This window comes from Malus domestica, chromosome 15, assembly GCF_042453785.1.
Source record: "Malus domestica chromosome 15, GDT2T_hap1".
NCBI lineage: Eukaryota > Viridiplantae > Streptophyta > Magnoliopsida > Rosales > Rosaceae > Malus > Malus domestica.
In genome coordinates this window covers 6,884,705-6,910,306 of record NC_091675.1, presented here as the reverse complement: position 1 = coordinate 6,910,306, position 25,602 = coordinate 6,884,705, and the positions used below count along the sequence as shown (strand labels likewise).

The 25,602-nt window shown below is 39.2% G+C and overlaps 5 protein-coding genes across 7 annotated transcripts; 2 read left to right on the top strand and 3 right to left on the bottom strand.

The window, feature by feature from the left end:
* The first annotated feature begins 2 nt into the window (after window positions 1-2).
* LOC103456049 (putative pentatricopeptide repeat-containing protein At3g15130) lies at window positions 3-2,200 on the top strand. Its single transcript, XM_008395678.4, has one exon. It carries the CDS (start codon window positions 3-5, stop codon window positions 2,061-2,063), a length of 2,061 nt encoding a protein of 686 aa, XP_008393900.3. The 3' UTR covers window positions 2,064-2,200.
* Window positions 2,201-2,312: 112 nt separating this feature from the next.
* On the bottom strand, window positions 2,313-6,188 carry LOC103456052 (serine/threonine-protein kinase AFC3). Its single transcript, XM_008395682.4, has 12 exons — window positions 5,783-6,188; window positions 5,501-5,621; window positions 5,369-5,395; window positions 5,128-5,281; window positions 4,990-5,038; window positions 4,595-4,709; window positions 4,341-4,432; window positions 4,104-4,251; window positions 3,303-3,367; window positions 3,126-3,223; window positions 2,864-2,969; window positions 2,313-2,750 (listed from the first exon to the last, which is right to left on the bottom strand). The coding sequence occupies exons 1-12, from the start codon at window positions 5,888-5,890 to the stop codon at window positions 2,607-2,609; spliced, it is 1,227 nt and encodes a 408-aa protein (XP_008393904.3). The 5' UTR covers window positions 5,891-6,188; the 3' UTR covers window positions 2,313-2,606.
* An 874-nt stretch (window positions 6,189-7,062) lies between these two features.
* Window positions 7,063-8,755, top strand: LOC103456053 (group 2 truncated hemoglobin 3-2). The gene is made up of 3 exons (XM_008395683.4): window positions 7,063-7,416; window positions 7,524-7,654; window positions 8,308-8,755. Exons 1-3 carry the CDS (start codon window positions 7,280-7,282, stop codon window positions 8,514-8,516), a joined length of 477 nt encoding a protein of 158 aa, XP_008393905.1. The 5' UTR covers window positions 7,063-7,279; the 3' UTR covers window positions 8,517-8,755.
* Window positions 8,756-11,789: 3,034 nt separating this feature from the next.
* Window positions 11,790-15,774, bottom strand: LOC103456054 (protein ALTERED PHOSPHATE STARVATION RESPONSE 1-like). Its single transcript, XM_008395684.4, has 4 exons — window positions 14,351-15,774; window positions 13,586-13,755; window positions 13,109-13,332; window positions 11,790-12,815 (listed from the first exon to the last, which is right to left on the bottom strand). Exons 1-4 carry the CDS (start codon window positions 15,321-15,323, stop codon window positions 12,038-12,040), a joined length of 2,145 nt encoding a protein of 714 aa, XP_008393906.3. The 5' UTR covers window positions 15,324-15,774; the 3' UTR covers window positions 11,790-12,037.
* Window positions 15,775-16,702: 928 nt separating this feature from the next.
* LOC103456055 (protein ANTI-SILENCING 1) lies at window positions 16,703-25,602 on the bottom strand. 3 transcript variants are annotated; one of them, XM_070813211.1, is made up of 12 exons: window positions 25,290-25,602; window positions 24,244-24,630; window positions 23,039-23,207; window positions 21,853-22,937; window positions 19,468-19,494; window positions 19,065-19,157; window positions 18,786-18,864; window positions 18,533-18,623; window positions 18,003-18,108; window positions 17,746-17,862; window positions 17,511-17,610; window positions 16,703-16,989 (listed from the first exon to the last, which is right to left on the bottom strand). In XM_070813211.1, exons 2-11 carry the CDS (start codon window positions 24,586-24,588, stop codon window positions 17,542-17,544), a joined length of 2,181 nt encoding a protein of 726 aa, XP_070669312.1. In that variant the 5' UTR covers window positions 24,589-24,630; window positions 25,290-25,602; the 3' UTR covers window positions 16,703-16,989; window positions 17,511-17,541. The 3 variants fall into 3 exon arrangements, with proteins under 3 accessions (XP_070669312.1, XP_070669313.1, XP_028950537.2); XM_070813212.1 differs by having other exon boundaries at window positions 16,703-16,950; XM_029094704.2 differs by having other exon boundaries at window positions 16,703-16,992; window positions 25,290-25,570.

The window sequence follows — 25,602 nt, the reverse complement described above, 5'->3', positions numbered from 1 at the left end:
GGATGAATGAGCGGCAGAGGTTGGCGAATATCCTTCGGAACTGCTCGAAGAATTTGCTGCTTGATCAGGGACTGCAGGCTCATGGGATGGTGATGAGATTGGGATTTGGGCTTGACTTAATGTTGAACAACGATCTTATAGATATGTATGGCAAATGCGGGAGAATGGGGATTGCCCTTGAGGTGTTTGATAGAATGCCTGAGAGAAATGTTGTTTCGTGGACGGCTTTAATGTGTGGATACTTACAGAATGGTAATGCCAAAGGCTCACTGTCTCTATTTAGTCGAATGGGATTTTCGGGAATTAAGCCGAATGAGTTCACCTTTTCGATCAATCTTAAGGCGTCTGGGTTTGTGGGCATTGTTGAGAATGGAATGCAGATTCACAATATGTGCACCAAATCTGGTTTTGAATGGGTTACGGTGGTGAGCAATTCTATCCTCGACATGTATGCGAAATGTGGAAGATTTCGCGAAGCAGCACGAATGTTCGATGTTATGCCAGTTAAGAATCTTATCAGTTGGAACGCGATGATAGCCGCATTCACACTTGAAGGAAATGGGGAGAGTGCTTTGCTCTTATTTAGGAAAATGCAAGGGCTAGGAGAAGTCCCCGACGAATATACGATTACGAGTACGCTGAAAGCTTGCAGTGGTATTGGAGCAGTCCGGCAAGGAAGCCAAATACATTCCTCCTTAATCACAAGAGGATTCCTGTGCTCAGTTCGGACTACTATTGCTGGTGCTCTTGTCGATCTGTACGTAAAATGTGGGCACTTAACTGAAGCTCAGAGGGTATTCGATCAAATTGAACAGAAGAATTTAGTATCCTGGAGTTCCCTTATTCTTGGTTATGCCCAAGAATGCAATCTACTACAAGCCATGGATTTGTTTAGGCAGCTCAGGGTTAGTATCGATCATCGAGTAGATGGGTTTGTTCTCTCAAGCCTTATGGGCGTGTTTGCTGATTTTGCCCTGGTTGAACAAGGTAGGCAAATGCATGCTTTCACCATCAAAATCCCATCTGGTTTAGACATATCAGTAACTAATTCGATTCTGGATATGTATCTCAAGTGTGGATTAACAGACGAGGCAGAAAGACTGTTTAATGAAACTCCGGCGAGGAATGTAATTTCTTGGACGATTATGATCACAGGCTACGGCAAGCATGGTCTTGGAAGGAAATCTGTACGTCTGTTCCAACAAATGCAATCGGATGACATAGAACCCGATGGGGTGACTTACTTGGCCGTGCTCTCAGCCTGCAGCCATTCTGGACTAATAGAAGAATGCGAAGATTACTTCTCAAGATTGTGTCTCGACAAACGGATCAAACCAATTGTAGAGCATTATGCTTGCATGGTCGATCTCCTTGGCAGAGCCGGACGCGTAAAAGAAGCCAAGAATCTCATCGACAACATGCCTTTGAAACCGAATGTTGGAATACAGCAAACTCTACTTAGTGCTTGTAGAGTACATGGGGACTTGGAAATTGGGAGAGAAGTGGGCGAGACGCTTCTGAAACTGGACAGCAATAACCCGGTCAACTATGTGATGCTGTCAAACATCTACGCTGAGGCCGGCTACTGGAAAGAGTGCGAGAGAATAAGAAAACTGTTTAAGATGAAAGGGTTAAAGAAAGAGGCAGGACGCAGTTGGGTGGAGATCAACAAGGAGGTCTACTTCTTCTACAATGGGGATGAGACACACCTGCTTACGGAAAAGATTCATCAAGTGTTGAAGGAGATGGAAAAGAGAATAAAATCCCAGCTGGGTTATGTTCATGGGGTGAGGTTTGCGCTGCATGACGTGGAAGAGGAGTCGAAGGAGGAGAGCTTGAGATTTCACAGTGAGAAGTTGGCAATCGGGCTGGCATTGGTGTGTGGTGAAATGGAGAAGGGAAACAAAACGATTCGGATTTTCAAGAACTTGAGAGTGTGCGGGGATTGCCATGCTTTTGTCAAGGGCTTGTCGAAGGTTTTGAAGGTGGTGTTTCTGGTGAGAGATGCAAATAGGTTTCACAAGTTTGAGGACGGCGTGTGTTCTTGTGGAGATTATTGGTGATAACCAATTGACATGTAATTCATCTAACTTATTGGTCTACTTTTTTCTTTCAATGGCAGTGTTGTGTACTTGTGTGATATAATAAATTGTGGGTGATAAAAAAAAAAAAAAAGCGATTATAGCAGTTTTATTTCTGACCTTCTGGCCGTCGAATATAATAGATCAAGGAAAATCACGGGACAAAATTAAGAGCGGAATGCAAGAGGTAAAAAGGAGTGTGAAAATATGAGGCAAAGCGCGCCTAAAAAGTACGAAAACTCCATGCATTTTAGGATCACCAAGACTAATTCAAAACGGGTAAGGGAAAAGTTCAGTATTTCATAGATGAGGCCACTAAACTACTTGTACATATACAAGTGAAGCTCAACTTACTATTTGAGCTCTCTCTCTCTCTCTCTCTCTCTCTCTCTCTCTCTCTCTCTCTCTCTCCCTCCCTCCCTCCCTCCCTCCCTCCCTCGATCTCTCGCCATCGTTAGATGAGCTAGCTTTGCTTTCTTCGAATCCTAACATAGGGAAACTAATTATATCTCGCGATGGGGTTCCTCAGGTTGGAATCTTGAAGAAGGGGTGATCAAGTGCCTGTCGAGCCATGAGGCGTTCAGACGGATCATATTTCAGCAACCCATACAACAAATCAGTCAGGTAGGAACTGGCTTTCGACGACCCTACAAGTCGCAATATCAGATCCTGTATACAAAATAAATGGCACCATATCAACTAACAAATCAAGAAATTCCACAAGTTATCAAATCATGTAAATACTTTTTGGAACCGAAAATAGAGAGGAAAAAGGTAAAAACCTTTAAACAGTCGAGCTTCTTTACAGCTCTAATGCTCTCCCTTGAAACTGCTCCTAAAGGCCAATTCAGTCGTGCACCCCGCCTAAAATACTTTTCAGCACCATGGCTACACATGGATAAAAATTGAATAAAATTATCTCATCCAATTTCTAGTTCAATAAAATAATCAAAACTCAAAAGTGCTCTAGATCCAATACAAAACTTGTTCAACCATGTTCTAGTAAAAAAAAAATAGCCAGAATCAGTATATTTCAATACATACTTGGCCTTTCGGGTCATATGTTGCGGCAGAGGTCCCAATATCCTCTCCATCATTGCCAAATGCTCCAAGTTCTCGTGCGTCTGAAATAATGCCTCTCCCTGACAAAATTCCCCATCTTAGAAATTCCTGACCAGAAGAATCCATATTCGGAACAGGATAAAGTAATGTAGGACTAACCGAACAAAGCTCAATAAGAATGCACCCTATACTCCACAGATCACAGGGGTAAGTCCATCCTAGACCTGCAAGATAGACATACAGCAATGATGAGAACAATTTACTGGTCAGTACCTGAGATGTACGCAAGATAAAGCTTGATCATTGTAACAGAATAATTATTACCAAAAACAACTTAATGATTTTTTCTCTACTTCCATAATAAGTTAAAATGACAGGAGAGAATAAAGTTAAAACAAAAATTAGGTTAACAAATAGCTGGTAAAAACAGCTATAATCTTTACAAACCAACACACAAAAAACGATTACACTCTGCAGAAACAGGACAAGTAAAGGATGACCATGCTGGAAATGTCACCAAACTCAATTCAAAACAGACCCAAGAAAGAGCTTAGGGGAAGGAAAAAAGCCATGAATATCCTATGCTACGGATGCATCTTAATAAAAAGAAGAAACCACACCACTACGGTAAAAGCTAATAAAGATTGTTATAAGTCTCCATCAATGCCATACTGAAACGTGCCCTTATTATGTGTTCTTATTGACCATGTTGGGGGATCCAGCATAAAAAAACGTGACTAATGCACCACAATGACCTTCTATGACTCTGTTAAACACTCCCTTTGAAAAAACTTGTTTATAGATGTACCAGCCTCAAGTACTTTTCTAAATCACCAATAAGATAGTCCTTTTCATCAACCACCATATTGCTTAGTATGGTTTCAGTGAAGATGGGAACAGAAGGTGAATAAAAAAGGAAATGATATCACATTTTGGCTGGCCAGCACCGTAATTAGTTACCTAGAATAATCTCAGGGGCTCTGTAATGCCTGGTAGAAACAATGGAGCTATGGTTCTGATCATCAGACACTGTACTACCAAAATCAATCAGCTTAATGGCACTAGACTTGGGCAAGCACCTGTAATTCGTTTCATCTGAAGAAAACCTCTGTACCATTTTCAAGCACCTTTATTAACTGAGTCTGTACCCAAATATGAAACATGGCATGAACTTTAAATTGTAAAAGTCCAAGATACCTTAGAACCAGGAAGCTTTACATATTCAGAGGACACAAGAAGAATATTTTCTGGCTTCAGGTCAGTGTGAATTAAGCGTAAGTCATGCATATCTGTTGGAAGTATTGAAGAAAAATTGTAAGTTAAAAACAAAAGGACTGAATTAAAACACCCTGTTACAGCCATGGACAAAGACAAGAGGCAAATAAACAGATTTGCGTGACTGGTTACAATAAAAATAAAAAAGAGAATGAGACTAAGAACTATCCACACACATGCTACAGATTCCAAAAGCTGTCGTCCAAATTCCCGAACAAGATCCACAGGGAATGGGCAGTATTTATTTCTCTTTATAAAATCAAATAAGCTTGGTCCAAGCTTCTCAAACACCTGAGAAACCATTAAATTCATCCAAATGAAGGTTTCTGTTTAGTTCCCAGTTCTATAAATAAAGTCCATGGACATACTAATATCAAACTGTAAGTCAATCTGAAAGCTCGATTGGTATTACATGCATATGAGAATCGATCATCTAAACTACTTGTAGGAAAATAACCAGCATGGTAGAAAAAATATTACACAGATTCACAACAGCAAGCAGAAAACAGTCAAAGAGTACAACATAATGGAGCAAAAGAGTAACATGAAGGAATTTAATTGGGATACTTACAATGCAAATGTGATTGCGGTAATCAAACCAAGTGCGAATCTGCACACAGCTGCATCAATGTATTAACATGCTCGAAGTTAGACGACATCACAATGATTGAACCAGCAATTCTATCATCTAAACCCAGAAGACATGTACCGTGAGTTGCCCTTATCATGCTTAGCAAGCTGTTCAAGCACATCAACCTCAATCATAGCTGCTTCCCGATATTTTCGTATGCTTCGAACTACCTTGATTGCCACATACTCTCGTGTTTGACGGTCCCAACATTCCAAAACTCGGCCAAATGTGCCTACAGCACTAGCAATATGCTGAATGACACAAGCAGAATGACAAAAAAAATAAAATCTTGTAGACAGCAGGACACTTGACATCTAACCTTCACCCATCTTGTTAAGTATTTTATCTGCCAAATCAACGTAAACAACCCCGAAACAACATCATTACCCGGTACAAGCATGTAATTAACAAAAAACAAGAACAATGCGCTAAATTTTCAGGAAAAACTCACATCTTGAAGTGAGATTCTCGCCGAGATTGTAAATATAATGCCCTTCCCGATCATCGTCTCGTTTCGGAGGCGATCCACGCCTTCCATTCCCTTCATTACATGCCATCACAGCCCGTTGCGCCTACAAAAACAAGATGCATCCATCAACCATTTTCATCCCTGTCCGATTACCATTAATCACTGCAAACCCTAAATCCACATGCCGCACAAAAAAGCCCCAATCTTGTCGTTTCTTCTCATTTGGAAACCCTAACCCTAGCAAATGAATAACCCAAAACCAACCTCCGGTTCCGATTGCGATGGACCGACGTCCCACGCCGACCTCGGCCGCTTCCTGATTCGATTCTGCGAGTTCTCCATCCTAGTCTCTACTCCCACCGTCGACATCATCTGAATCAAGTTCGCTCCCCGGCCGTCTGCAACCAAAATTCTCACAACAAAAATTTGGGAAATTTTCTATGGTTTCTGAGACGAAGCTCGGAGGAATCGGTTACTGGAGAAAGAAACGGAGAGAGATTAGCAGCTAACAGGCACCGTACCGACGGAGGAGGTTAGGGTTTGTTAAATGTTAGTTATATAAGGATGTTACAGTCTGCGCCTTTTTGCTTTGTATGCGACGGTGGAGATTGGCGGTTTAAAGATAAGATTAGTCGCGCCGCCATTTTTCTTGCCTTAACATTTCCCATTTATTGATCTAAAGCCCAATTAGGCCCATCTTAAACCTCACACCATGTTCGGACCCATCTCACATTGTTATTTCATGATTCGTAATATTTTTAATGTTCTTTATTTTTTTCCAACCATTAAATTAGAAATCTGTTATTAGCATTTTAAAATTTTCATTCTACAAACTTCGCAAGTGTATTTTTCTTTTTAATTATAGAAAGATTAAAATGTCAAATGAGACTTTTAAGTGCTAATAACAATTCTCTTACATCAAATCTCAATCTTTGAATTTTGTGTTTTAACGCGCAGGAGCCTTTCAAGTTTCTACCATCATCCTTAGCTATTTGATTTATCATTGTAATCTTTTTCAATCTGTGTTCATTTTATCTACTGAAACTAAAAAATAGACAATAATGAAACCAAAAAATGTAACAACGCATGTTACAAATGTAATTTCATTTTCGTTCCTTGATCCTTAAAAGATTATTTTGTCCAAATATATCTTCTTTTGCCACATCGCCATATGAAGTTGTCAATTCAGTATCACTTTATTATAAAAAATGCATTTACATTTTAATAAACTAAATATAAACTGATAGAATATAAACTATCAGATCAATACTGTTTGTCTTGCTGTTTAGGCTTACAATTTGGAGAGATTTTTCAAGGTTTCCGGCACTTGTCCAGGTAATGTTCCCCACAAGTACCGAGAACCAAAAAATTTCTCCACAATTTTGCATTATATATCTCCTATACAACCGATCAAATGATTATTATGTTCGAATTGGGATCATAGGATATTTCTGTTTTTTCCTTTTGAAAAAGAAAGGGTATTTTGTATTTGTACGCAAATTGTAAGTGACAACATAATTAGCTCATAGTGTCACATAAAGAATAAAAGAGGACAAAGGGGACCAACGTGTCAAATCCACCATTGCCCATAGTTTCGAGACCCTCGACTTCCCATTGGTCAGCAAATCAAATCCGGCAGCGTGCAATCCACGCGGGCGGCACGAGTCCCCTGTATAAACTAAACAGCTTCCTCACGAATCTCCAAACTCACACTTCCTCGAACAAGCACGCGGACTCCGCCACCAACCAGTGAGCAAAAGAATGCAGAGCCTGCAAGCCAAGGCCGCCGAGTGGAGCGGCGTCGACTCGGCCGACGCGTTCGCCATCGACGAGACAAACCTGTTTCAGAAACTCGGCCTCCAGGCCTTCATCAACCTCTCCACCAATTTCTACACCAGGTTCGTTCTCTGGTTCGTCCTTCTTCAGTCTTCATCGATCTCATCGTATCATATGCTGAATTGGATTGGATTGGTAGTGAATTTACGATTATGCCCTTGATCGGCAGGGTGTACGATGACGAACAGGAGTGGTTCCGGTCGATTTTCGCCAATTCGAAGAAGGAAGACGCCATTCAGAACCAGTACGAGTTTTTCGTGCAGAGAATGGGAGGCCCAAATCTCTTCTCACAGAGAAGAGGTACGTGTGTGGGAAGTTTTTCGGTATTTCCATTTTATAGTCCAAATTTGCATTTGGTTTGTGCTATGGAGGCCCGAATTTAAGTCCGTAACATTATTTTTGTGTGTGACGATAACTTTACGTGACATTCTTATGTGGCGTATGATAAATTTAGTATTCATAATTCACAATTTTGGAAATACTGTTGTTTGTCATATCATGTTATGTGTCGGTGAACGAGTTTGATTTAGTTTACTTAACACACGAGTTTGAATTAGTTCGAAAAGGGAAAATTATTGAAAAGGGCTTGAAAACTTTGAGTTTTAACAATAATGACAAAATAAAGGGTAAAGTGAATAGTATCAGGATTGACTTTTTAGTGTAAAAATATGGTTTTTCGTTAAAATGAATAGTATGAGCTTTTCTTTAAAGTTTCTTTTTGAAAATTATAATTTGGATGGACTTGTAACACCACACGACATGGTATGTTATGCTGGCACTACACACTGAATAATTTCTCTGCTTACCGTGCTATTGTCCGATCCAGTATGTTACGAGATTTTACTGTTACACTGAATATTTCTCTGGTTAAAATTTAGCAAATGCATTGCATTGCAGCCCGTGACATTTTGATTACCAATCTGAGTCCTTATGTTGTAATTGGAAATTGGCAGGCCATCCTGCTCTGATTGCACGCCACCGTCCATTTCCCGTCACGCACGAAGCTGCGGAGAGGTGGCTGCATCATATGCAGCAAGCACTGGACACTACTCCAGACATTGATGCAGAGTCCAAGGTCAAAATGATGAACTTTTTCAGGCACACTGCGTTCTTCCTTGTGGCCGGAGACGAGTTGAAGAAGAGACAGAATCCGGCACAATAACCTCTTAGTAAGCATCGCCAGCAGCAACCACCGCGCGTGCCAAAGATTTTAGACAGAAAATTAATCTCCATATTCAGAGCTCAATTGTGTTGTGTTGTGAAGACGTAGGAGAAACAAGATTGTATTACTTGTCAAACCCTCTTCATTTTTGTGCTTAAATGAGCACAACTTGATACATTATTAGCCACTTATGAATATTTATGAAGAAATAATACATTTCGTACCCTAAAGTTGAAACACCTCAAAGGTTTCTCCTTTTGCACTTGCGTTTTTGCTTCCGTTGGGGACGAGCATACAACATTGAGGATGTCACTGCGGCAACTTCTCAAGTCAATAAGATTTTCTACCATGTGGAGAAGTTACATAATTATGTTTGATTGGTTTGGAATACCGTTACAGTAACATCCTTGTTGCACGAAGGTTGTTCTTCTTGCATTGAGATAACAAGCTAAGTTCCAAACACCAAAAACCTAGTTGACAGAACAAAAACAAGAAAATGACATAATAGCTAGCAATTTTCCATGAATTATTGTCCAGATGCATCCATTTTACATGGATTTTCTTTCCATATATATATATATATATATAGAGAGAGAGAGAGAGAGAGAGAGAGAGAGAGAGAGAGAGAGAGAGAGAGAAGTCTGAATATATAAGCTGTTTGTTGCAGCTAGCAGGACGAGATTAAGAAAACCAGGATCGATATGTAGTTTCTGCAACTTATAGAGTCCGTAAAAGGAGGCATGGGTCGTGCGAAGGTGCAGCACATTCCTGATTTCCATGCCTTCTGCAATGTATACTAGACAAGCTTTCGTGATGCCTCCTTTTATGGACTCTTTAAGTTGCAGTGGGACAAGCCTCAAATTCAGTTTTCGATGTTGAAAAAAGAAATCGAGACTCTGGCAATGTCTTCAATTCCACATCTCCGCATCTCGTCACTTGCATTTTTACATTTGTAATGCCTATCCTTGTAAGTTGGATCATATTCCAGACGACTATAATGATCTGTCCTTTTGAGTCAACGCGTGATGGAACTTGTAGTTTCTTCAACTTGCTAAAATTTGATCCCATGTATTATCTAAACACATACCAATCGCTGATGTAATGGTACACGATCATGTTGTAGGCTGACTAACTTTGAAATGGCTCTTGGAAGTGTCTATATCCTACTGTCACGGGATGTTCAAAGCTTCAAGTTTGCACATCCACTCTATGGATTCCGGAAGCTGCTCAATCAGAGTATCCTTCAGATTCAAATATCTCAAATCGGATAGGTGCACTAGTTCATTCGGGACTCTAGCAACTGGGACGTCCTCCAAATCAAGAATTGTCGGCAACTTGAATCTAGAAGGCAATTTCTTAAACTCATACAACATGTTTGTGGCAAAGATCGGCAAGAAGCAACCGAAGCTTTGACATACTTGTGCAAGAATTAAATTCTGTAGTTATTTGAATTGACAATCTACGCATTCCAACTTCTTTGCTACTTCTCTGCCAACAAATGCAGCACCAAATTTTTCCTTTCTTGACATCGACAGAGCAACCTCGGGTGTAAGATCATGCATCTTACATGTTTTTGCTCTTCCATCTTCATTCGTTTGCATAATTTGCAGCATGCTACGCGCAGTAAATTCCGTAAGATAGTCCTCTGCAACTTCTTCTGGTGTGACCCCGTCATTAGGTTCAACAAATTCTTCAGCTATCGACAACCTAATCACCCATTTAACATTGCAGTTCGTGGTTAGGATGTGGACAACTTTGGCTTTGTTCTTTCGGAAGGCTGTGCAAACAAAGTGGAAAATTAAGTTCGATATTCTTAACACATCCAAGTAATCACAGAAAACTGTACGAAATATAGATATAAAAGGTTGAAACTCAAAACACTCGAGGTTCTCTCTTTTAGTCTTGTGTTTTTCCCATCCATGTGAGCGAAACGTACATACATGGCTACACCAGAATGTCACTGTGACGATATCTTAAATCAATCATGCACTACCACGTAAAGAAGTTAAAACACATAACAATGTCTGATTGATTTAGAATACTGTAATCGTGACGTACTCAATGTATGAAAGTTTTTCTCCTTGTAAGGTCCAAAGACTAAACTTTGGCCAAATTCAATCATTTTACATGTAATAATGAACATGATTAGCAAAACGAGCTTAGAAAAACCGGAACAAGTTATCCGGCTCCATCCATCCCATCCCTCCATCAAAATTCTTCGAATATATTTTTGGATCACAAGACGCTTGCGACGTGACTAAAACCAAAAAATTTCTTCATCTCTATCTTAAAGTTTGATTCTTCATTCTCAACTATCACTTGTGTCAAAAACAATGTTCGTAATTGGTAATCGAGCGATTACCAAATATGCTCGCTTAAAATGTAGTCTAACAAAACAAAAACATAAATACAAGAACATTTTACGTTGAGATTAAATTAATCAGAGCCAAAGAATAATGTTTCTTCGTTTTCGTGTCGAAACTGTCACATGACATATCGTATTAATTATGCCAAAGCATCCCAGATCCTCAGTCAATCACTTTAGCATGTTTGTTTTGTCGTATATTCTCAATAATTTGACGACATTTTTCTCTCTCTAATTTTGGCACGCACGTTGGCTGACAATGTCACTCGGTCATCCACAGAGATTGCTTTTGATAGATTCTGTGTTTCACCAAGAAATTTCGTAGGCAGATTGCCTGCCCTCTTGTTTGGATGTTCTTTTTATTTTTTTTTAATTTGTGCGGTCACGATTAAGTTACGTCAATATTTTATATTTTTATTATTTTTTGTTTTATTATCTCTATAAAAAAAAAAAAAATGTTAACGTGACTTAACCGTGACTGCACAAAATAAAAGGGAATAAAAATGACACCTAAACAGGAGGGCATACAATCTGCCTCCAGAAATTTCTGCGTAGGGCCGCCCCAATGCACATTCTCTCATAAAAATGAGATTATCCCATGTCATGATTTATTATACCATGGTTATTTATTAAACGGGTTATGGAATTAGGTTTTAGTCTATGTAACGTCACCGTCCAGTAATCAATTGCCACGTGTTGAAAAAAAATGCAATGTCCGTCTATTAAGAAGTCGTTATGATGACACGAGAGAATCTAAACTGCATGTAAAAATCATTCGCGATTTCGGCTCACCATTTGTGTAAATGCTACCGTACACAAAATCAACTCTCATTTTTACCCCAAAACAAAAAAAACTATTATCGACACTCCAAACATATCAACACTGTTGTTAAAAAATACCCGCCAAAGAGCAAAATATAACTATTTTGTAGTGCTAATATCAAATCCACCAGGAAAAAGAACAAGCCAATAAGTCACATGAAATTTCCCACGAGTCACAACTTCATTGCCTCCTGTGCATGATTTGCATGTTTCAGCAAAATTTCCAGAGGACAAAGATATCACTAACCGAAACAAGTTTTCCGCATACAAAACAGTACAAAAGCCTCCTACTTCCTAGCAAAACAAATCATACACATATTAGGACATCACCATTTCATACTCGTGCCTCTGTGGTGGACCTCAGTTTTCCATAAGCCTCGGAACAGGCATTAGCGTAGTCTGTCATGGAGCGGAAGATCTCAGGCAGGCGAGTTTTGAGACTCCCAAGTGACTTCTCCCTCACCTGGATACAGTGTCTCTGGTGATCTTCATATTCCTCTTCCATTCTCTTCTTCAAGCTCTCAACAATGAATTTCTTCTCTGAGACCGGATCCTTGGGAATTGCATCTTCACCTCTCTCCTGATCCATTTCCGCGTGTCTTTGCGCGTACTTTTGGTACCAGTCTTCGAAGGCCTGACTTTTACGCAGAAACTCCTTCCGTGTCTCCTCAAACTTCTCTTTTAGCTTCATCTCTTCCTCCTGATTAAGTATGATGGTCTTTATCACAGCCGCAAAGGACGATATTGCAGATTTTGCAAGTTCATCAGGAAGCTTTTCAAGAGAATCGTGCCATGAATGGAGGAGAGCTTGGATTGGTGGACGCTGAACTCTTGGCGGGGATGAGATTTTCTCTTTTAAGCTGCTCTCGATAGGTATGAGATTTAGCTTCAACCAACTATTAAGAGCTTGGATGTATTGTTTTTGATGAGTCACGAGCTTTTCAAAGTGAGAATGCCATTCTTGGAGAACATTCCAAAGCTGGACAGTGCGGTCATGGTGGTGCTTGGTTGTTTCCATCGGAGTATGGGGAATGTCTAGGGACTTTAGGTCTGTAACAATCTTCAACTGGCTGCCGTGATGTGTGCACATGTTCTCCCACATTTTTGCCATCCTGTGATGCAGATGTGATGAATATATTTGCAGAGGAAACCTTTTCTCAATAGCACAATAAACAAATGGGGACATCAACTACGAAGGAAGCAATAACTTCCACAAAATTCAGCACATAACCTTACAGAAGCGGAAACCATCAGTTCAAATTTTCCACTGATAGAAATGGTGCTTTTTAGACGCATGCCAAATGATTTTAAGACAGAATAAGGATAGTCTGAGCAATCAAGAAGACACTAGGGGCAACAAGAACAAAACAAAGAAATAGCAAGAATTCTCAATGCACAAACTTACCCATCAGCTAGAGAAACAAGTTTAGGGTACAGCTGCTCATCCCGTAATTGATTTACTTCTGAAGCTGTAGAATCCATGGACTGCATGTCAACTATGTATCTTGTATGCAAATGACTTACAGCTGCTTTTGTTTTTTCCAATGTTTCAGCACTAGCACTGCGTTTCTTCTGCTTATTCAGCACCGCAACTTTTCTCTGATACTCAACCTTCATAAGCTCCCCTTGCTATCAACACAAAGTAAGATTAAAAAAAAAATAGGTTCAGCGTAAGAAAAAAAATAAGTAGGAAGATACATTTTTGTGCTGGAATATTATTCTCCCGATTAACCGAGTAGAGGATGTGTACTTTTTGTGATATCAACAATCCAAATACAAAAAGGACCGCCACCACGAACAGTGTTCATGATGTGGAATGACACTAGTGAATCAAGATGAAAAGCAGCAAACAAATAAAATGAAACAAACTAATGCAATATACCTTCACTTCATCATAAAGTTTCTTTTCCCATGCCAACATCTTATCCAAAACAGTGGCATGAGTTTCATAATCTTCTGAGTTTTCATCCTTCCCATCACCGTTTGGCATGCCTCTGAAAGACTTATTCCACGTAATAACACGCATAACCCTTGCAGAGTGATCAATGTGTCCTGCACAACATCACGAGAATCAGTACCGCATCCAACAAACGATTCAAAAGATATCTCACAAAAACAAATGACAACAATATTTAAAATTCAAAAGATGTTTTCGGTAGAACGGCCATTCACATAGTGGTTTCCGAAACTAGTTTAACGATTTCCAAGTCCTGGAACAGGAAGATTCAAAGCATCAACCTTTAAACAGAAAAGGGTAAATACCGACAACTAAAGAGGAATTAGTTTTAGATGTCACAAGAGGCAACATATGGGCAAAGTGCTTATACAAAGTGCTTTTTCTCACTTTAATTTTTTTGAAAGTGTAAATATCTAAGGTTGAGATCAGATCAACAAAAAGTAATATGAAAACCAAAGATTTATCGTTTTGATATTTAAAGGCTTAAAGCCCGAGTGAAGTCAAGATGTTTGCCCACATGTTTTTTATAGGACAATTTGTAGACATTTTTGAAAGCTTTTGAGAAGAAAATAAGGTCTCTTTCAAACTTCGATATCAACTTAGCCATTACATTACACCTAAGGATCAGAACAAAAACAAGCACATCATATAAAGAACTTGGCTTAAGGGGAATTCATAGAACTCGTATACCTCGATTATCTGCGAAATTCGAGTGATAGTGCAACCGAGTGGCCTCGAGCATCTTCGAAACCTCCTGAGCACTCTCCGAGGCCTTCAAGAAATGATCGTCAATCTTATTCAATATGTCCATCAAAGTCACACCAGGAATCACATTAGCTACTCTCCTGCTAAACTCCGGTGGCGCAGTCTTCGAATGCTCGATTGCCACCGGAGTTTCCTCTTCCGCCTTCTCCTCAATCTCCTCCACCTTCTCCGGAGTCTTGGGCTCAACCTCATCACCCAAATCAACGCCGCCGCCGCCGCCGCCGCCGCCAACCCCCATATTCTCATCTTCACCAAATTCCTCAGCCTCTTCATTCTCACTCAAAGATGGTCCCGGCATGTTATCCACCATAAAGAAATAGTCCCAAGCCATGCCCTTCGACTCCGGCATCGGAGGCACCGCCTTCATCTCCGGCGTCCTCGGCGGCGACGATGTCGTCTCCGAAGCCCCATTTCTCGATCTCCTCTGAAACCCTTTATGGCTCTCATCCTCATCATCATGTTCATGGTCCTCTTCTTCCTCATCCTCCTCCGCAATGGCCAGCCCAACTCTCCGACCCCCCATTTTCCGAGCCTCAGAGCTCATCACTGGCATGCTGGTGGCCCGCTTGATCGGGCTTGGAGTGAAAGTGGGCAGAGGCGGCGGAGGCGGCGGAAGGTTCAGGTTCTCGAGATGGGGCGGCGGAGGCGGCGGCGGCTCAGATGCGGGGTCCATCGGCTGATGTTGGCTGTGAAGGATTTCCATCTCCGGGGTCACTTGGGTTTCTCCATGGCCGTAATCACTCAACGCGGCACCGGCGTTCTTCAAGGCCACGGCGTAGCCAGAATGGCCGGAAGCGAAGGCGTTCCTGGCCACCACCGCCTCTTTCATCAGGTTCCGGCGGTCCTTGCATCGCAACACGGATTCCTCGTTTTCGATTCTCGATTGGGCGCACCCCATTTTTCGTGGGTGTCTTGAAAAAACGACTAAAAACTCCTTAAAGTTGTGTACTGTTTGACATTTAAGAGCAATGGGTTGAAAAAAAATACAAAAAGAAGATGTGAGCTTTGGGTTTGGAGCTTCTGGGTGCGGCTAAAACGGCGCCGCTTCCATGGAAATGGCAGAGCGAAGCTTGTCGGAGCTGGGTTTTGGGAGCTCTGGTAAGTCAGAGAGATTTGAGAGCAAAGACGGGGGCTTTTTTGGTTTTCACTTTTGAGAGAGGAGAGGGTTTCAATGGAGGAGGAGGACAATGAAGTGAAATGAAAAGAGAGTGAGTGCTGCCAAAACAGGTGCAGAAGTGAGCAGACAGAGCAGAGAGAGAGGAGAGAGAAAGCAGAGAAAGAGGAGAGAGAGAGAGGGAGTGACTTTTATTGTGTACTCGCACGGAACGGATGAATTAACGTCTACTCGCGCGCTTTGATTACTCGGTGTCCCTAATTATGATTTTTTAAAGTAACGGTCACATTTTTTGAGGCAGCTGAAACGGCGTCGTACTTGTTGATTAGTGAATTAAGTGGTGAATCAGTCAAAAATTGAGTAGGTAACCAGATAATTACCAACCCAATTACTTGCTTCATTTGAAAAAGTAAAATAAAAAAAATTACTTGGTGTGAAATGGAATAAACGTTCGGTTGGGGTGAATTCGGTAAAAGGAGATATTATTGTGGCCACCACGAGAAAAGCTCTTAATGGCAATTTGAAATTTTGATCACCTCCAACAAAAACTTTTCTTTTTGTACCGTTGTCAGGTGTTACTCCCCGTTAATAGAATCTATAATTTTAAAATGTGTTTTACGAAACATTCTTGTTTACCCTCTTAAATGATAGTAATGCTCATCATTCTACAATTATTATTAAATGAGTTTAAATTTTAAGAACCGAAAAAGTAAATCAACTTTTTTCAATGGTTCAACACTTTTCTTGCTTTTGCTGGGAGAAATGTCAAATCCATTAGAAAAGTATTATACATCCCCACACTATCCATGGAATAAGATACAAATTTGAATATCTGGCCATTGATTAGAAATTAAAAGCAAAGGGCAAGGCCTTTTTTGTTTTTTTTTTTTGAAAACAGGGCTAGGCCTTTTTATCCTTAATTAATTGGATAAAATACCGAAATTCAACAACAAACCCCATGCCAAAGTGGCAATGCATCAAACCTATCCCTCGACCTCAGTCATCATTTGTTCCAACTTTCTCACATGGCAAAACGTGATTAATTTAGAACAGACACTTGCCATCCCCTTACTTCTCCCATAGAAAGAGTGAATTCTACCAGTTACCCCACCAAGAGAAACTTCTCATTGGTAAATCGAGTTTAAGAAAGAGTAGATAAGAACTTAGGGCTGTTAATTTTTCGACTGGGATAAAGCACTTGTTTAACCTAAACATTAACCGTACAAACAACGGCATTCACTATCTGAAGATGATACAAAGGAATTTACACTTTTCTTCGGTGATGATGCTCATATGAAGCAGACCGTCCAGTTATTTCCTACCGCCAAAAACTTCACATGAGATTCACAACAGCCGGAAACTGGTCCTGAACAAAAGACTTGCACCTGCGCAACCATGATATTGCCCGATCCTTGAATTACAGCCCAACCATATCAGTTCTTTCATCACCCTTCTAATAAAAATGGAGGAAAAAAGGATTGCGTAAATAGACTGAACTCAAGGAGAGAGAGAGAGAGAGAGAGAGAGAGAGAGAGAGAGAGAGAGAGAGATGATACAGACTAAACAGAATACGCACACACATGATTTTAGAGTTTCTCCTACTCAAGGAAACGATGACGAATGATGCAAGTATTTAACTGTAACTTAATATGTTGGATCTACACTGTACACAGGAATACATCATATGCATGCCCAAAGCCTTTAAAACCTTTGAATTGAACTTTCATGAGTCACTTCCGCACAAGTAGATAAAGATAAAAAATAAAAAAAAATCATTCACGAATGTCTATTATAAAAGTGGCAGATCCTGTTAATTTGACAATTTCATAAAGCTCCAAAAGAGGAGAAAAGCTTCTTTTGAATCACAATGCATAGAGCCCACGAGAAAATGATTGCCAAAAAAATTCATTGAGCAATGCAATTAGGTAACTCAAAATGAAAGTAGGGATCTTTCTTTGTTGTAAAACTTACCAATGGGAGCAAGTTCACCCAGCCGCATTGCTTATTTCTTCTTAAGTGCAGGTTTGAGTTTAAGTTCCGCTTTGAGTTTTCTCAACTCCTTTCCTTGTTGCTAAAACAAAAAATGAAAGGAGAAAAAAGTCATTTGAGATAGTTTGGCAAAGGAAACAACACCCAGAAACATTAAATAGCATATTATTCAAACACAATACAATATATTGTAAATGACAATGAATATTTCCAAGACCTTATATAAGTTCCTCCACAAAAGATCTGATCTTTCTTGTTGTAAACACCACTCCATGGCCATATCGTATTCAATAGTGTTGGGCTGGGAACAATGTGAAGTAGATATGGCTTCTTTCTGGATCCAAAAAGGTAAAAACATAAACATGTAGATGAGAAGGCTATGAAAACAGAAACAAACAATACCAGCTTTATACGCTTGTGTTTCTCGTATATGTGTTGATGCTTGTAGAGAGAGAGAGAGAGATGCAACTGTACCATTTCCCGTGCATTTTGGTGCCGTAGTTTCTCAATAGTAAGATGACCAAAAAAGGGTGCCTTCTTTTCTGAGGAACAAGGAGTTCCAAAGCTGCCAACAAGAGGCCTATAAATCGTATAAAAACTATCATCATGTGAACCACCCTATTTGCAGAAATTAGCTGTATATAAATTAAAAGTTGATAATCACATTGAAATTGACAGAAGCTCGTCTCCTTCGTCAATCAAAAACAGTTAATTAACAGAACCTAGAGAAAAAAAATACCACCTAGTGAAAACTTCTTACATGTCAACTGCTTTGAATTGATAAGACAGAAAAATAGGATACAACAGAAAAGATTACCAGTACGTCATAAGAAAGGACTTCAAAATAAAAAACTTGGTATGCGGAGTATTCTAAATTATTTAATGGGGAGTGGAACAGAGAAACAAGGAGAAATAAAACAAGATATAGAGAGTAAATAGCAAAAAGATGCATCATGCTGTAGAGGCTGACACGACTTATGCTAGAATATTAGCCAACTACAAACCTTCCATTTGACAACAATAAACATCTCTTATCCAATTCTCTAACAACCTTTTGTGCTGCTTCCCTAGTTTTGAGAATAACAAGAGCTTGTCCTACAATATGAACAAACAAATAATTTAGAATTAGACTATAAGCGTAATTTCATCCATGTTGTGTTTACAAATAAATATTATCATCTGAAAACAAGATCAAGTCAATTTTTCTGAGAAAATAGATAGGAGAATAAATATAAGATTTAAATACATTATCCATACCATAGTGAGGACTAGAATTGGCGGTCCGCTGAATCATCTTAGCCGTGCAGCTCTCCTTAAAACCATGCCATAGTATGTCCTGAAATGTAATACATAAGATCAAATGAGACGTTGCTCTAAAGTAGAAAACCCAACACATAAGTGGCAGCCTAGAGTTGACAAAGATGAAAAATTGGACGAGTAAACACACAACTACATACTGCATTAGTACATTTAGTTCAAAATCTATACTCCAAGTAATAACAGTGTTTGCAACTAAAGCTCCAATGCGACTGTTACCTCCACTTGTGCTGAAGTGTATGCTGGATCCAAATTCTGGAGCAGAACAAGGGTGCCTTGCTCATGTGCAGCCTGAATTCTATCCTCCCAAGGCTGACATTGATAAAAGACATTTCATCAGTCCAACATGGCACCCACTACCGTCCACATAAAAACATCCATTAAATGTCAATTTAAAGGAACTTCTCTTTTAACTTTTTTGGTGAAAGTAATTACTAATTGAGGTTCAAATTGAGAACACCCCATTATGTTTCCTTGCCCCTAGGCAATAGAGTGGAAGACAGTTTCGAGGCCTTACAGGTGCAATGCACTAGAATCAAATTCAACAATAAACAAAAACTTGAGATTCACAAGCAAAATTAACAATTAAAACCAAGAATAGAAGTGAAAATGAACAACTCACAAATCCCTTGAACCATGTTCTTCTGTCCTGCAAGAATGAAGATGAGCAACTGTAAGAACTAAATCCAATGTTAACTTTTTTGGAATCTTTATGTTATCATTTTGGAAGAACTAGGCATTAATAACACAAAAGAACTAACAGTAAACCGGACTACCATACCCTCAACTGGTGTTTAATAAGCACTTGTAGCCAAAGCGCTTTCTAAACAAGTAGTTCCAAGTGAGCTTTAAAGCGCTTGCGGATAACCAAAAAACTTCTTCAACGCTTGGTAGAAAAACTTAAAAATGCTTGTGGCTTATAAAAGCACTTATGAGCCTAGTATTGAGGGTGGACGTAGGGTGACTTGCACGAGTAGGCTAGGTCCATAGTTTGAAACCATCTAATGTGAAAATAAGAAAAGATTAATGAGTATAAAATCACTTATGAGTAATCGTGCTTCCTAAAAAAGAAAGTGCCCTTGGTTATCTAAAAATGCTTTTATCCATTCTAAAAGAAGTTCCAAATGAGCCCTTCCGGTTTGTTTGGCCTCCTTAGCTAGGATTGGCTTAGTTATTGTCCTAGTTCCTTGTTTGGCATGGTTAAAGGACTAGCTTTAATGAGATTAAGTGGGACGAGCCTTCGCGCCTCACCTCTAATACCGTGTGAAAAGTTGGGATTAGCAGTCCGTGTTCATTGTCCCCATCGTTTTCACCCATTTCAATGAGAATCCTCTCCATCGAACTTCCACTCAGTGGTGAAGGGCTGCGCAGGATCTTGAGTGCCTCGTCGTCCCCGCCACTTAAGAGCTTCTGCTACAAAAGGGCATCGATGGCTTCTGAATTCGAACCCATACGAACAAAGGCGATGAGGATTGGTTGTTCTCGTTAGGTGGTTGTGGGAGTTACCTAAGAAAAGGGTGCGGTGGTGCTCGGGTAGGGGGAGACCATGATGTTGAGGGATTGGATCTGGGTTTCAAATGGGATCCAACAAGTAAATGATCGAGCTCAGCTTTCGTCTTGACTTCTGGGTTTTTCATCTTGATCTTCCAACTTCCAGAGGGATTCGATTCGAGTTTCAAATGGGATTGGAGGGATTTGATTTGTCGTGCCTTCTAGAGCTCTCCAACTTCTTGAGTTGGAGGGAGAAAAGGAGGAAGAAGGGAGAGAGAGAATGGCACAAAGAAAAAGAGGGAAAGGTTTAAAGAGAGAGGAAGAGGTTTCTATAAAAAAGAAAAAGATAGAATTAATATCAAAATACTAATAGATATGGATTAAATAATATAATATTAGAGTCTGTATAATTATCCTGCACCAAACGCTTAACTAAGTCAGTCCAGCTTAGTCTATTCTAAGTCAGTCCGGCTAAATCCATGAAGCTAGTCTAGTCCGATTTAGTCGATGCAACAAACGCACTCTTAGTGTTCTAATGAAAGGAGCACAATGAAGAAGGAAACAAGTAAAAACTACTTTCAACCCAATAAGGGTTTTACCACGTGGACACTAATCAAATTTAGCAATGATGAGAACAAGGGAGATACCTAAACTACAAATAAAATAGTGGAATATTGTTGCCATTACTATAACTACTAGCAAAATAATTCATGACATAAACTTGCACGCAACATTTGGGAATAGTTCAACTTTATATATTTGAACTCCATAAGTTTCAAAATTTACCATAATTCTGCATGGCAAGAACATGAAAAAAAATTGACGCGAATGGACAATTTGGTGAAGAAACATTGTTAAGTCATGAAAGAAGCATTGCAAATTTGAAGTTTGGTTGATGATTTGAATATTCCTTGAAAGCTTTGGTAGTTTGTGATAGTCTTGACATTATTCATTTAGAAAAGTAACCAATGTTGGCAAGGCATGAAGCAATTCTTGTGTAGCACATGACACACAATGTCCACACCACAATTAAGTACAAACGAGAGTCAACTCGCCACAGGTGTACAATGAATGAGTGCCAATTCTTCGAGTAGAACTCAATTATCGAATGCTACAATCAAGTGCCAATTTGTGCCTTAACTACAAAAGCCTTAACTCCAACATCCTACCTCTCCATAATTAGAGCATCTCCAAGGATATGCAATTGCGAAAACATAACTATCAACCTTCTCCAAAGTATTTAACGTTCCAAAATCAACGCTAAAAGTAGTTCCAATTATGACAACCTAGGGAGTCGCCAAAATTTCGCATTGGAAAAACCCTCATCCATGAGAGATAGGATATATGGACACTCCACCATATTAAACAATGCATGGTATTTGTAAGACCCAAAGAAAAAAACATGCTAGAAATGACACCAATATTCGACTTAATGTGGGGAATAACGACAACTCACACTTTCAATAAGGGAATCATTTGGACTAGAATGAAAAGAGGAAAGAATGGCATTACTTACAACATCGGGACGTCGAGTAACTTCTTGGCCATCAACCTTTTCGGCCATACTTTGAGATTGTGTAGGAGGTACTTTAGGCAACTTGCCATCAGAAAGTGCCATGGCTTTCTCATCGAGCTTTATCTTCTTGCAAGACTCTTCATTTGCTCCACGAGAATCCTCTACATGTTTGACTTTACGTTGAGATGCTTTAGGCAACGTACCATTGTTGCCTTCGGAAATGGTCATTGCCTTATCATCAGGCTTCATCTTCTTGAGAAGGGCATTGTTTGTTCCAAGAGAATCCTTTGCACGCTTAAGTTTGGATTTATCATCAAGAGCAGAGGTAGTCGATGATAAAACTTTTGTAGCATTCACACGCTTTAGGTCACTACTTTTGCTTTTGTCATTGGGCACTTCAATCGAAGATTCAAGCTTCGGCTTTTTAGATTGTCCATGGTCCACTTCAACAGGAACCTTTGGGGATACAGCCCTTGTAACATGCATACAACTTAGGTCACTACTATTCTTTTTGTCATTGACCGCTTCAATTGAAGTGTCATTCTTCGCCTTCGAATCACAAACATTGGTACATTTTTTCTTTCTTTCCACCTCCGCAAGTATTTGCTCACTACCTTTACCATTATCAAGCTTCGCCTTCTTGGTTGGCCTATTATCCGAATCAACGTTATCCTTAGTGAACATCACTTTTTCTTCCACTTCAACTTGTTGTGCATGAACTTTATCACACTTAACCTCACCTTCATCACTTTTAACTTCAGAACTCAACAAGACCTTGGGATTTGACACATGTTCCTGTTTTTCATTCATTTTATCCTTTTCATTTGAATTTAAACCTACACCATAAGCAGGTTTTTCTACAAGTGATGGTTTATGCTTAACCAAATCACCCTTTTCTAGTGTTGACGAATCAACAATATTTCCATTTGTCTCTAAAGTGATATTTTCTTTAAATGAGTTTTTGTTTGATTGAACCACTGTTTCATTACTTGCTATGGAATTCCCACAAACTTCATTTTTTCCTAAATCAACTTTCAGAACGCCACCAGGCTTCTGAATATCCTTTCTGTTAAACATGAATTTAACTGCAACAATTACATAAACAAAGATATAAGACTCAAAATATGAAAATAAACATGCAACTATAAGTCAAACTACAAGGGTCCGAGTTGATAGATATACATACCATCAATCCCAGCAATTGCTCCCTCTATCTTGTCAGTGATTTTTTGCAGCCCAACATCAAAGGTTCGACGAAACACAAATTCGGCCATTTGAAGCTCTTCGTCTGATGGTTGAGGATTTTCCTTGTCTTTTGAAATGCAAAGAACATTGCATTTTCCAGCAATGGCTTCCTGATTTGATTATAAAACTTCAGCAACTAGACCATTGATCTTTAATAGTAGAATATGAAACAATTGTTGATTTATATCCTAACAACATAAAATTTTATTATGGTATCAAAGCATGAGATTTCAATGTTGAAGTCTCTGCAATTGTACCTTCCAACAAAGCTTGAAATCCACAAATGAACTCTTGTGATAAAGAGAGTCCCAAGATTGGGGGGCAGTGTTAGAACATAACATAACCGTTGGTCCACATCTTAACTTGTTAAGATTGAGCTACAATGCTATCATAGTATAAAGTCTAAATACAATTCCTACTAACCAAGACATGCATATAATATATTTTTCTAAGTGCTTAGTTTCATTTAGCGCAAGAATATTTACAATCAGTTACCAATTGAAACCATTTCTCACTTGTCATATTACCATGTCTATTAGGGATATAACATCTATCAAATACTACCAAAAGTTCAAAACCCAAGTTCAGCCTTAGCATGTATTTGTAATTGTGTGTGTGCGAGAGAGAGGGGCAACATGTAATCTGGGAGAGAGAGAGGGGCAACATGTAATCTGACACAATTGAAATGTCATCACAAGGGGAATGCAAATCTTATTGTATTGCTGGAAATCAAAGTTGTAAGGATTGCCAATTAGAGTCTTTTAAGAAATACAAAAAATAGAACACTAAGAAGCTTAACAATGTTTCACGGTCCTACTTTATCAGAGCAGTAGAATTTGTTGTAAATTATATTCAAACACGTCAACGAATCTATAAAAGAAACTGCACGGTTTAGTCAACTCGGTGAAAAATGAAGTGAAAAATTGAAGACAAACTTGGCAGCAGAACGAAGAAAAGAAACAATAGCATTGCAAAGACATATAGCATGGAAAGTTCCTGCATCATTATTGATTGAAAATCAGAAAGACTATTTTCATTTAAGCTAACAAACTATATACCACACCTTTACGTAATCAATTAATCATTCCATTTCTAACAAATACAAATGATAAAATTAGTTAAGAGCATAAATCAAAATGTAAGTACCAATGGATTAAGATTCGCAAGGCCCACACCATCACCGGATGCCAAAAACAACTCATTCTCAAGTACCTCTTCACATCCAAGAAAATTTGAAATCTCACAAGGACGAAAAAACCATAGAACTTTAACTTTCCTTGCCTTCTCACCAGTTTCCCATATTTTTATTAGCTTTCCAATCTCAGGCTCAGGTTCATCTTCCTTGTAAAGATAAACGCAATCATACAGCGTGTACTCTTCACCATCAAAAGTAAAAGATTCATAAAACTGAACGTCCTTATTTTTCCCTCCCTTTCCTTTCTTCTTTCCCCATGTAAATTCAAGCTTTTCAGTCCGTGTATCTTGTTCCATATTCCCCCACCAGGCCTCTTCAAAAGCAGACTCACAGTTAACCTGAAAAAGTAGGAAAAACCTATTACCAATATCTTGATAGAACAATTGCCAGTCAATAATGTAAGAAGATAATGATTCCCGAGAACAATTTACACCCAAAAAATCTTTTTTTTTTTCCACTACGGTTACCAATCCCGGTTTTTCTTAAGCAGAAAACACTACTGCAGTTCAAAGGAATAAAGAGGAATACATTCAAGCGAAGTGAAACTGATTCAGGACAGTACTAAATTTGTCTTATCTTAAGACTTAAATAACTGTTCGATAACAAATCAAGACCTTCTTTCCATAAATTAATAAAACATCTTTTTTTTTAATTAATAAAACATCTTTCAATTGATACAAAAACAAACCCTAGAATCCCAGACTCCCAATATCCTGGAACACTAACACTGCACTATCTTGTGCCTCTGATTTAAGCAATCAAAATTACATCCCGAAGACCTCCGAAGGGGGAAAAAAAACTAATTAAATGATGAAAACCACAGATAATTACACATAGAACAATCCCCAAATGCATGAAATTCCAAAACTTTTCAACCAACCCAAAAAATCTGACAATTAAATCAAACGAATAAAACCCAGATACAACCACCAATCAAAGAAACAATTCGCGAGTGAAAATTTAACGAATTAAAACAATGAGAGGGGCAAAATCGAACCTTACAGCGGCTCTCTGCAGAGCCGAGGACAGTAATCGATGCAATGCTGGTTCTCCAGAGAACAGGAAGAGTGCGAACCCTAAGCCGATTCGCTTTGTTTGTGAACTTGTAAGCCGATTCGCTTTGTTTGTAAACTTGTTCTGGTTTCTGATGAAAACCCCTAAATCGATCGCGCGCTGAGATGCCGCGCGGGACTCTTCCTCCACTCTCCTCGCTCCAATTTATAGAATTTCTCGACTGTACTTGTCTCTCTGTAATTCTTTTTTCTTTTTTACATTTTACTTTTATTTTTGAGCGAGAGGCTAGTGCTATA

Bases quoted from the DNA above. Each gene is read 5' to 3' on its own strand.
- LOC103456055 (XM_070813211.1), bottom strand. From the start codon at position 24,588: ATGGAACAAGATACACGGACTGAAAAGCTTGAATTTACATGGGGAAAG. The intron at 23,208-24,243 runs GTACTTACATTT...TAATCAAATCAG, and splicing joins TTGCGAATCTTAATCCATTG to GAAGCCATTGCTGGAAAATG. The intron at 19,158-19,467 runs GTGAGTTGTTCA...TATCAATGTCAG, and splicing joins GAACATGGTTCAAGGGATTT to CCTTGGGAGGATAGAATTCA.
- LOC103456054 (XM_008395684.4), bottom strand. From the start codon at position 15,323: ATGGGGTGCGCCCAATCGAGAATCGAAAACGAGGAATCCGTGTTGCGA. The intron at 13,756-14,350 runs GTATACGAGTTC...GATGTTGTGCAG, and splicing joins GAATTTCGCAGATAATCGAG to GACACATTGATCACTCTGCA. The intron at 12,816-13,108 runs GTAAGTTTGTGC...TCTGCATCACAG, and splicing joins CTTGTTTCTCTAGCTGATGG to GATGGCAAAAATGTGGGAGA.
- LOC103456052 (XM_008395682.4), bottom strand. From the start codon at position 5,890: ATGATGTCGACGGTGGGAGTAGAGACTAGGATGGAGAACTCGCAGAAT. The intron at 4,252-4,340 runs GTATCTTGGACT...AAAATGGTACAG, and splicing joins TAAAGCTTCCTGGTTCTAAG to AGGTTTTCTTCAGATGAAAC. The intron at 3,224-3,302 runs GTTAGTCCTACA...GAATTTTGTCAG, and splicing joins TTCTTATTGAGCTTTGTTCG to GGAGAGGCATTATTTCAGAC.
- LOC103456049 (XM_008395678.4), top strand. From the start codon at position 3: ATGAATGAGCGGCAGAGGTTGGCGAATATCCTTCGGAACTGCTCGAAG.
- LOC103456053 (XM_008395683.4), top strand. From the start codon at position 7,280: ATGCAGAGCCTGCAAGCCAAGGCCGCCGAGTGGAGCGGCGTCGACTCG. The intron at 7,417-7,523 runs GTTCGTTCTCTG...CTTGATCGGCAG, and splicing joins TCCACCAATTTCTACACCAG to GGTGTACGATGACGAACAGG. The intron at 7,655-8,307 runs GTACGTGTGTGG...GGAAATTGGCAG, and splicing joins TCTCTTCTCACAGAGAAGAG to GCCATCCTGCTCTGATTGCA.